Source organism: Solanum tuberosum, unplaced genomic scaffold (assembly GCF_000226075.1).
Source record: "Solanum tuberosum cultivar DM 1-3 516 R44 unplaced genomic scaffold, SolTub_3.0 scf00292, whole genome shotgun sequence".
NCBI lineage: Eukaryota > Viridiplantae > Streptophyta > Magnoliopsida > Solanales > Solanaceae > Solanum > Solanum tuberosum.
The window spans coordinates 414675-426166 of record NW_006239216.1 but is presented as its reverse complement, the minus strand read 5'-3'; the positions used below and the strand labels follow the sequence as shown (position 1 = coordinate 426166).

At 29.1% G+C, this 11492-nt stretch overlaps 1 protein-coding gene across 1 annotated transcript; it reads right to left on the bottom strand.

Annotated features, from left to right (window-relative positions):
* Positions 1-5011: 5011 nt before the first annotated feature.
* LOC102599976 (ethylene-responsive transcription factor 5-like) lies at positions 5012-6164 on the bottom strand. Its single transcript, XM_006359178.2, has one exon. The coding sequence runs from the start codon at positions 6059-6061 to the stop codon at positions 5102-5104; it is 960 nt and encodes a 319-aa protein (XP_006359240.1). The 5' UTR covers positions 6062-6164; the 3' UTR covers positions 5012-5101.
* Positions 6165-11492: the final 5328 nt, after the last annotated feature.

The following is an 11492-nucleotide window of genomic DNA, read 5'->3' as shown; positions in this document are numbered from 1 at the left end:
TATATATATATATATACCATCATATGGTATTAGCAGTGGTTCAGTGAATAAAACCAAAGGGCGTAATCACGTAAATATTTTGAGTTTTCGGTCCAATCAAAATAATTACATTAGGTTGGATCCTTTTTGGGTAAATAGTCTATCTAATGAGTGTAATTCCTTAAATCAAATATCATGAAAAGGACCTATAACCTTCCAAACTTTGTTCATATGTAGCTTTCCTACTCAGCCCAAACTCTAATATGGTGCGGCCCACATTTTGGTTTGGCCCAAAGTCATGAATAACTTTCGAGGGGTGTAATGTTGAACTTCTGATCCCGTTTGCCTTAGGTACAAAAAATTAACGTTAACCAATTTTAAATTTTTTACCAGTTATCTCATGAGGCAAGCATGGTCAAAGCTGTAAAATCATTTATTTTTAAGTTCATCAAGTGTAATTTCCACAATTATAATAGTTGATATACGCAAATACCCTTTTTAGGTCATCACTCAGATTTTTGTTTCTATTATTTTAAGTGTGTAAATATATATAGTCGAAAAATTGTCCTTTGGAACAATATTAGATTCAGGAGTAATGCTTACTCATGCAGATATTAATGACAATATAATATACTATGGTTTAATATCTTTTATAAAAATTTCAATTTGCTTAAAAATGATCTTTAGATCGTTATCGGTCTAGAAGTTTCATAAATACAAAAATAAACGACGATAAAATTTATTTATTTATTTTCTTAAACTCTTATCTAATCAAACGTAAAAAATTAAACTAAAACGGAAGAAGTACAAGAGAGAGATATATAAAAAGGAAAAAAAGAGAGCCACCAACTTAAAACTACTTAGTAATAGTCAAGTCAAGGCGAGTTGAATGTTGGGTTGTGGGCAGTGATGAAACTGATTCACTCTTAACCAGATGTCTCATGTTCGAGCCGTGAATATGGAGAAAATCTTGTTGGGAGCGCCAGTCCAGAGGCGTATCTAGGGGGGTGGTCACCGAGTTCACGTGAACCCATGGTCCCCTCCCGAGATCATATATAACAATGTTATATTTTTTAAAAACATATTGAAATATAGATGTGTGAATCCACACTTGAAGTATCACATAATGCGATTATGACTGGGTGCACCTCTCTCCACGAGGTTAGAAATTTGAATTTTATACTTATCTTGTTTTATTTTTCTTTCTAAAATTAGATAACACTTCTCCAAATCGTAATTGGTATATATATATATATATATTAATTTTAGACCTATAATTTTAAAATTTTAACGGTTTTCAATAGTAAAAACCTAAATGTCGAATCGATCAAATTTATATCATAGATCAACCTTTTTATAACAGTGCACCCATCATCTCAAAATCCTAAATATGCCTCTGCGCCACCTCCAAATAGATCCTACAATGTGCAATTCGAATTTAATCAAGACTCTAATGTGGATTTCAAACATCGGGAGGCGGAAGCAAAAAAAGACCGGTGATTTGTCTAAGTCAAACAACATGATAAATGTGTTCAAAGTCAACAAAATAAATTAACGGCCCCAAATTTTATTAATATAATAGAATAGAGATTAAAAAAATATTAGGAAAAATTTGACACCACCAACAATGAATGAAATAATACATGCATGGAGACCCCTTTCGTTGTCTTTCGTTCAACGTAACAGCAAAGCACAAAAATAGTCAGAGACAAATAACATGCAGATTCTAACATAACCACCGATAATAATTAGGCGCCGAGCTAGCAAGAATTGAGGTGTTCATTCGAATCTTTTTGATAAAAAATTACATTATTGATATAAAATTAAATTCATATTATATATGTATAATAGATGTTAAATTGTTTGATGAAAATTCTGAATTTATCACAGTCTCCCTAAGAAATTGATAAACATGTCTTTCTTGGAGTAAACGTAATAAGTTCTGCTTCCTCCGTTTTGACGCATTCGAAACATTAAATAGAACAATAATTTTATGAAATTAATATTTTGAGATATATATTGAAAATTAACTATGATTAATAATAAGAATATATTATAAAATAAATGATAAGTTATCTTTTAATTTTTTAAATTAGACATATAGTTTTAGTATAATCAATAAGTAAAAGTGGACAAAGCGAGATAAATTAATACTATTTCTTTTATCTCAACTTAAGCGTCTTAGTTTAACTGTTTTAAAAAATATAAAAAGAATTTTCAATTTCATGTTTATAAATTGAAAATGTGTATAGTCCTTTAAATTTATCCAGTAAAATATTAAAATTGAAAAACTCACTCAATATTGAAAGAATTTTAGAACCATGTGAATGACTTTGAAATATCTTTTTTGTTTGGGTTAGAGCCACGTGAGAGGTTCTTAATTTTGACAAAGTATTTTGAATTTATATTACTAAGTATCATTAATTGCAGTCAAACGATCGATTTCTTTTTTTTCTTTCTTTTTATATTTGTTGTTCGATATCTATATTGAAGATTTGAGTCGGAAAATTTTACATTGAGAGATAAAGCATTTTCTAACGAAGGCACGTCCGTACACAAAAGGACTCAAACTCGAAGTCTTGATTAAGGATGAATGAGTACTTATTACCTCACCACAATTCTGATTAGTTCAAACGATCTATTTCACTTGCTCTTCTTTGCTGCCACGTTGACATCTTCTTATTAATTAAAAATAAGTACAGTAATACGAAGTACTAGTAATGTTTTTTTTTTTAGATAGATAGACTTTTGCAATTTTTATCTCTTTTGACTTTGAAAATTGAAATTGCAGTTTCCTCAAGTAATTATTGATGTACACGGTAAACGTAACACGTTTTTATTTCTTAATTCTCTGTTGAGTATTTCTCGAACATTATACTTTTGCTTTACTTCTAGAAATCCATTGTTTGCTTGCACTTTAGGGAAAAACTAAGGGGTCGTTTGGTTTGAATACAAGTTATGACGGGATTAGTTATATTGAGATTAGTTATGTTGGGATAAGTTATGCTGAGATTGTTTTTTATTGACTGTTTGGTTTGTTGTATTAAAACTAATATGCATGACATAATTTTTAAGAATAAGTTGTTTGTTTACAAAAATACCCTTCATCTTATTTAGGCTTTTTATATGTATTTTTTATGGAGCTTTATTTATTCACTTTTAAAAATAAATTACGTGAATATGTTTAAATTTGTATTTCATATGAATTAAAATAGGCCAGTGGGAAGCATCTCCTCTTCACTATCATAAGTAAAATATTAATTAAAAACAAAATCAATCATAATTTGAAGTAAAAACTGTATCAAAATAATCAAAAATATTGGATCAAAAACTCCAAAAATGCTTCAAGAAAACAGCAATAAAGTGACCAAAATACACCAAATCAACTGCAAAAACTAGCACTGAAACAGCTAAAACTGGACAAAATTTGCATAAAAATAACCACAAAAATTGAACCAAATCTAAATTCAGACAGCAGCAAAAAATCCACCAAATCAGTAGCAAAAACCGCATTAAAACGTCTATTAAGACTTGAAAAAAAAATTACAGCAAAAACTCCAAAAAAAATGACCAAAATTGCACTAAACCACCTGCCAAAACTAGGGCAAGCAGCTATAATTTGTGTTAAGATTATTTCTTATTGAGTGTTTGGTTTGTTGTATTAAAACAATATACATTGCATAAATTTTAAGAACAAGTTGTTTGTTTACAAAATTACCCTTTGTTTTATTTAGTTAATATTTTCTTTGCAAACTTTAATTATTTATTTTTAAAAATAAAACATTTATTTTATTAAGCTTAAATATTTTTGTTTATGCACTCTCATGGCAAGTACCATATGTATTAAAAAATATAACTTTTTTCTTATTTAGCTTAAAATAGAATTTCCCTCTTTAAGTTTTATTAAAGTGAAAGAAGATTTATGGGAAATCAAAATATAATAAACATAAGAATTAGTCAAATAAAATTTCATTAAAATAAAAATTATATTTATATAGTGTAATTTTTTTAATAGAAAAATATAAATAATTATCCTAAAAATAAGAAGTAATGAATATTAGTATACATGATATTAAAAATAATGTAAATATACATAAATGTGAAAAATGATGTATTCAAAGGGTTTAAAGGGATATAGTTGTCATTTTCCTATTCTATTTCGGGATAAATTATCCCGGGATTACTATACCACCAAATGGGAGGGATAACTTATCCCGGTACTAATTCCTAATCCTGCGATAAGTTATCCCAAGCTTTCCAAACAAACAAGGAAATAAAGAGTAGTTAAAATTTATCCCGAGATTAACTCTCCCTATCCATCACACCAAACGACCCCTAAGGGTAAACTATATTCCAATAGTTGGTCGAGTTCATTATTTTGGTTTGTGCACAAGTAATGTTCGATGAAAACTTATAAACTTGGTTACGTATGTGTAATGTACTAGTTACAACAACGTACAACATACCCAGTGAAATTCACAAGTAAAATCTAAAGAAGGTAGAAAGTATGCAAAGTTTAGCACTACCTCGTGAATGTAGAAAGATTGTTTATGAGAGATCCTCGACTGTCTATTGGGATGATATTTCTTTTTGCGATTACCAGGAACTCTCTTTCCAGCTAAAAATAGCAAGATGAAAACATTTTAAACAAGACTCCCATTTAGAGATGAAATTAAACTTACCAAGGATGTCAATAATATATGCTATAAGAAATTAAATCATGAATTTTAGCCTAAATAAAGAATTTTAAATTCGAACAACTATAGAAGGAAATCCAACCTACCTAATTTACAGTTTGGGTATGGGAAAAATGACAATAGAAAACGGTTCTCCCTCTAATAGATCTTACGTGACACAAATTTGAATGAGTTAGAATTCCAAAACGAATATCAAACATCCATGGAAGATGATAAGGGTGTTCAAATTCAGCTCAAAGGTTCAATGTTCGAACCTCTTGCACAACTACACTGAGTATGTTGTCGTTGTATAAATCCTCAATACGTATAAAAGCAATAGACACGAAAAAATAGTATTGAAGTATGAACAAGTAGGTAATTTGTTTATAAAAGTCCATTCATATACATACAATCATAAACTAGATTCATAATATCATGTATTGCACTCATATTTGAATTAGCTGCGAACAGCCAAGGTGAGGAGATAAGGGTGATAATGGAGGGAGGTTAAATATTCCGTTACAATTCTGTTCAAAAACGAAATTCCAACTTGACGGCGTTAATGGCCATGACTCCTCTTCCTTATACTTCTTCACTACCTTCTCTTCTTCAGCTTCCGCCGAATCTCTCCGCCGCTTCACGCCGCCTTCCACGGCGGAGCTTGAATACGACAGAGTCTTCCCTACCTCCAAAGGAAAATTCAGTATCGCTTTACTTCCTCGCATCGTAAATGCAGCTTTATCATAAGCCTTCGCCGCTTCAATTGCTGTATCAAATGTTCCAAGCCAAACTCTAGAACCACGGCGTCTCGGATCTCGGATCTCCGCCGCATACTTTCCCCATGGCCGCTGTCGCACTCCTCTGTAATTCTTCTTCTCTTCAGCTTTCCTTATCTGTTTCACGGGAACCGAAACAATCGGATTCGAGTGAGCCGAATTACCAAAATCGATCCATTCATATTTCTTCACCGGAGGTAAATCAATTTTCAGTGAAGGTTTCCGATCACTAACGCTACTCGATTTCGGAGAAGTAAGATCGATGAATACTTGAGGTTCCGATTTAAACTGAAAGCATTTGCTCTGATTCTCCCCATAATCAGAGCTCGAAATCGACGGCTCCGATTCAATTTTAACAAAATCTGTTCGATTATGCACCGAATTAGCTGATTCGGAGCTCGAATTAGAAACTCCAGTTCCAAATTGAAATAAATCAGCTTCAATATCGAAGAAAAAATCAAATGGAAGAGAATCAGAACTAGCAGATTCAGAATTACAACTCTCCATCACAGTATCACTACACTTACTACTCGTTAATTCCGCCCCAAATTTCAAAGTTTTCGGTGAAAATTCTCCGAGAAGATGAGTTCTGATTTTCTCTAAAGCGAAAAATTCATCAACATATTCCATCGAGATCGACAAGTATAGGAAAAAGTATAGACTAAACTGAAAGAAGAAAGATGAATTTTAGTATTGATGTTTGTAAGTGTTCTGATGAAGAGTGGAATATGAGACTATATATATATATATAAGAACTCTTCTAAAAAGATAATTTTGTTGTTATATAGTTTGAAGCTTCCTTTGTGGTGCTTAAACGAAGCTTCGGTCAAATAGCTGATAGACTTTATAATTGAGTATTTTTCAAAGCAGATTGGGTCTTCTTTTGTTTCTGAACCGTTGGATCTTTTGTTTTTTTTGTAGGACATGCAAGATGAACGGTGCAGATTTAGTCATGAGGTAAATTTAACCACGTTGTCCTTTTCAAATTTGTTAGTTCGTACCGTTGTAAGTTTCTTTCCTAGGTATTTCCAGGATTATTGATAAAAAATAAATAGTAAGTGCTAAGATCATCATTAGTTAAGCAATAATTATTGCATAATCCAACAACAATGACAACATATTATTTTGAACCTTGTAATCACCGTGGGCCAATTTCTTACCTTATGTATTTTTTTATCGAGAGAGTTCGCTAGTTGCTATCCTCTAGACCCACCCCTGTATGGACGAAAAAATGTTGTTTTCGAATGATTATTATATCTTTAATTAGCTGGTAAAAATTAAATTCAAAATTAATAAATTGATGGCATATGTAATATGTTATAAGTAGGTATTACACTGATTTGAGTAAGTTAAAGCTTGTTAGCTTAGTCCAAATTCTTATATTAATTCATTATTAACATTATAATGGAAGTGATTGGAATTTGGAAATCTCCTTTTTAAAATATAGAAGTTGCTATCAAAGTTTGAATACAAAGTTTTATGATTGCTTAAGAGGATATATTAATTTTGATCAGCTAATTAAATACTATTTTTTTTATTTCAATGCATATGACTTTTTTTTTGGGTCAGTTTCAAAAAGAATAATTATATAACTTTTAAATGTCAATTTTACTCATAATGAAATGATTTATATCCATACAAATATCTATAACTTATTTTAGACCACAAGTTTTTTTAAAACAAATTAATTTTCTTTTATGTCAAATCAAATTATATCGCATAAATTAAGACGAAGGAGTATTAAATTTATGGAAAAGAAGAAGTTCCTTATTAGGATCACGATTGATATATTCTTGCCTTTGATGGGGTAATATCAATGAAAAATGGCTTCTAGAATGGCACAAGTTGACATTTAAATATAGAAAGAATCTTGATTTTTATGTTAATTTACATTGGGAAGAATTTCTGTAAAAGAAGAAAAGGGAATTAATTCTTGTACTTTAAGGTATCAAAAGTTATTTTGGTTTAAAAGTATCACAAATAATTCATATACGTTCCCACGTTGTTTTATCTGAACAAATCCAAGGGACTAAGTCAATAGAATTTGAAAAAAGGTTAAAGTCCAATGTTGCTCTTTAATTTTTATGCCATTTTCGTTTTTGACTTCACAAAGTCTATTATAGCTTCTTTTTTTAAAAAAAATAATACTAACGACTCGATTGATACGAGGAATAATGAATAAGTAATTTTATAATAAGTTTATCCTGATCGAGATCAAATTGCGAGATAACTCATTTCGAAATTGTGTTAGGTTGTTCATACTCTTAAGTACCTATGTTAAGCTTAATTGCCTTGGTTAAATCTTGAACAAATCAAGAAGGAGTCAAAGGGTCACGTATTAATAATTAATATTGGTTCGTATTACATTAATGTTAAATAATTGAAACGGTCTATTTTCAACAACTACTCTCATTGAATATTGTTAATTAATCTTTTTGTTGATATGGATTATGGAGATAGTGAAATCACTATATGAAGTCATTAGTTTCTTCCTAATTAAATACTAATCCATGTGGTAGAAATGACTAATTGGTGACATATATTGAAGTATTATGAAAACAATGTACTATAAGAACATGAAATATAGTTTAATTAATAAATCTATCTCAGGATTAAATGACTTCAGGTCGGCTTGAAGAGATAGTTAATTCATATCATGTGAAAGTTTGTAATCACAAATATCTATTTATACAAGAAACATAAAGATATATGATTTATCAACGCAGCACCTGAGAATATTCAGATATCTTATTTAAAAATATCATTTTTCTCATTATGTAAGAGTATATATAAAAATTGGAGAAAATTTTATAGCTATCACAACTTGTAAGGTTACATATATATGAGAAAACAATATAACTTGAATATCTAAACGGCATATATGAACAAACTTTCAACTTCAAATCAATCTGATTTCGAAGCATTATTCCATATACATATAAATATCAATCAAATAAACTTCTTTCTATGACATCTATATCCACAAACACAATTAGGCTCAGTATTTCCTGGATCTCCAATACAAGAAGCAGCATTTAATTTTTTATCATATAGCTCAAGGCATTTATCAAGACAATCATCATCTTTGAGGCATTTCAAATTCCTAACATTAAATGTGCACTGCAAATCACCAAGATAATTTCCAGCATTTGCTAAGTTGAATACTGACAATTATGCAATTATTACTAGGAGAAACACTAAAAAAATTGTCATAATTGACTATGCTTTTGATTCTGAGTAATTTGTTATGTCATGGTTGCAATATATATATAGGATTTTGATAGGTAATATAATAAATGTAATATCATAATTAGCTAGATTTTTCCTCACCAAAATGTTCCAAGAATCAAGGAATAAACTGACGAAACCATAATGAGAGGATTTTCCAGGTAGCAAAAATAATTTTTAGCGGTAACAAATATACATATTAATAAAGAGTGATAAAATTTTACCGACATTAGTTAATTGTCATAAGATTCAATGCTAATATAGTCTTTAAGGATATTTTCAAAGAGTGTTAATTGCTCTAGAAATACACATTTATCAGAAATTAAGTTATTATTGTTAATTAATTGCCTTTAAAGATATTTTTTGAGTAGTACTTTCTTAAAATTAAAAAGAGTGTTAATAATGGTTGGGTATTGGGTTTGATTAAATTCCGATTAATAAAACTGGGTTTAATTTACGTCACTAGTAGAATAAATCTTATTTTTTAAGTTGAGACAATTAAATTTTAATAATTTTTTGTTTTTGACTGAATTACAGCATACGAGGATCAGTAACCAAAAATAAAATAAAATCGTTTAAAAAATTCTTAGCATTGACATTAATTGGCAGTATTTAAAAAGTATTTGCATAAAAATAGCGGTATGAGCTAGTTATTATTTCATGGGGAGTAAATATTAACTTTCAATTAAAAATCCCTAAAATTTTGTTGGATCCCATTAATCAATCCCACTCCTATTTTTTTGGACAGAATATTTGTCTTTTAATTTTTTTTTCCTCTCCTTTTTAATGTCTTTTTTTTTCTATTTCCTCATTTCATTCGCTTATTTGGAATTTTGAAATTTGGATATTAACATATTATTTATGTCCGTATATCTCATTATTCATAAAACATTCACAAATATATTTAAATCATATGCATACATGGTATTTTCATAAAAATATATTTATACCATAAATACAAATGGTATTTTTTCAATTGAGAAATATTTTTCATTAAAAAGGTCACAAAAAGTTAAATCAATATGCATAGATATTTAAAAATAATAATTATACCAAGTATGTATAATATTATACCTAAAATACCATTATACTTCTACTATGATGTTGAATTATACTATGTGTGAAATATATTAATGTACCTTTGAAAATAAATTACACCTATAATCAGTGTAGTCACACAAGTAAAATATGAAAAGAGCGTCTTGTATACAATGTTATCCCTACCTGTATATAGTATTATACCTCAATAAGATTAATATAATTGAATCATACCATACATATTATTGCGGTAGTACAAAGAAAAGAATACCTCTAAAAGATTGTCATATATACTAGATACAAAAGTCCGGGCAAACCCAGGTCCAATATATATTACTTTATTTGTTTAACGCACTTTTCAAATAATTAGAGTTGTTCATGGTTCGGTTTGGATCAGTTATTGGTAAATCAAAACCAAACCAAACCAAACCAAACGAAAAAAATAATTGTCGGTTTGGTTCAGTTTTTCTGGTTTTTTCTATTTGAAAGTAATAAATTTTTTGAGGATATACGTATCTCGATAGACACAAACATCTAGTACATGAACAATCACATGAAAGCTATATTAATCAATACTGGAGTTATTATTACATGAACAAAGTTATTCAATTAAGAAAAAATGTGACTATCTTATGGGAGGTAGGATAGGTAAAGACTAAAGTAAATGATTTTGATGGACTTGGACTTAGGATTGTAATAGTTGGGTTAAAATTTAAGTGTTGGGCTTGAGAAAATGGTAAAGGAAAAATTATATGAAATAGCAAACTATTAATTCAAATTAAATGATATAGGCATAGTTTATTTTAATTGTAATTCGCAACAAACAACCCCTTTTTTTGCCATCTGATTCGATATACATTTAGCCAATATTTTCGGTATACAATTAGTCATTTTATACATTTCGGTATAAAATGTGTTTTTATTTGTATAAAGCGAGAGAAAAGTGTATATACAAATACATATACATATATTTTCGTCATATACACTTACAGTTATACAAATACATATCTTATTAAACAAATCTTATTTATACAAAAACTGAACAATTGTATAAAATTGAATGTTTTGTAGCGAATTATACAAATCAAAAGCTCTGTAAAGTGTATATACAAATACATATACATATATTTTCGTCATATACACTTACAGTTATACAAATACATATCTTATTAAACAAATCTTATTTATACAAAACTGAACAATTGTATAAAATTGAATGTTTGTAGCGAATTATACAAATCAAAAGCTCTGTAACATAAAATTTGTTATGGAGCGCAATTATGCAAACTATAGCTATAACATACAAATATGATTTTTATGTTTACTATACGTGAAAGTTGCTCAATGGTAAAGTTAAAGACTTAAGTTAATTAAAATTTAACAAAATATTTATATTTTATTTATGAATAATATATAAATAATTATAAAATTTATATATAATTTATCGATTCGGTTTGGTTATTTTTGCGGTTGTTTTATAGTAAAATCAAACCAAATAGTATCGGTTTTGTCACGCCCCAATTTCTCGAGTCATGATGGCACCTACTATAACCCACTAGTAGGTAAGCCAACCCGTAACCCGGAACAACAAGTAATGGGTCTGAGGGCGGTAATGGGTCTGAGGGCAAAAACTAAACAAGAGTAGACAAAATTTAAGATAACAATATAAACAAGCAGAAGTAAACCAAAACATATATATACAAATAAAGATCCCTCCCAGAACCTGGAACTTACTAGTACAGAGCTACTAACAAAACAAGTACAAGTCCCAAAAATGGACCACAGAAAAGTAACC

What these genes read in the sequence shown, in the direction of transcription:
- LOC102599976 (XM_006359178.2), bottom strand. Translation starts at nt 6,061, where the DNA reads ATGGAATATGTTGATGAATTTTTCGCTTTAGAGAAAATCAGAACTCAT.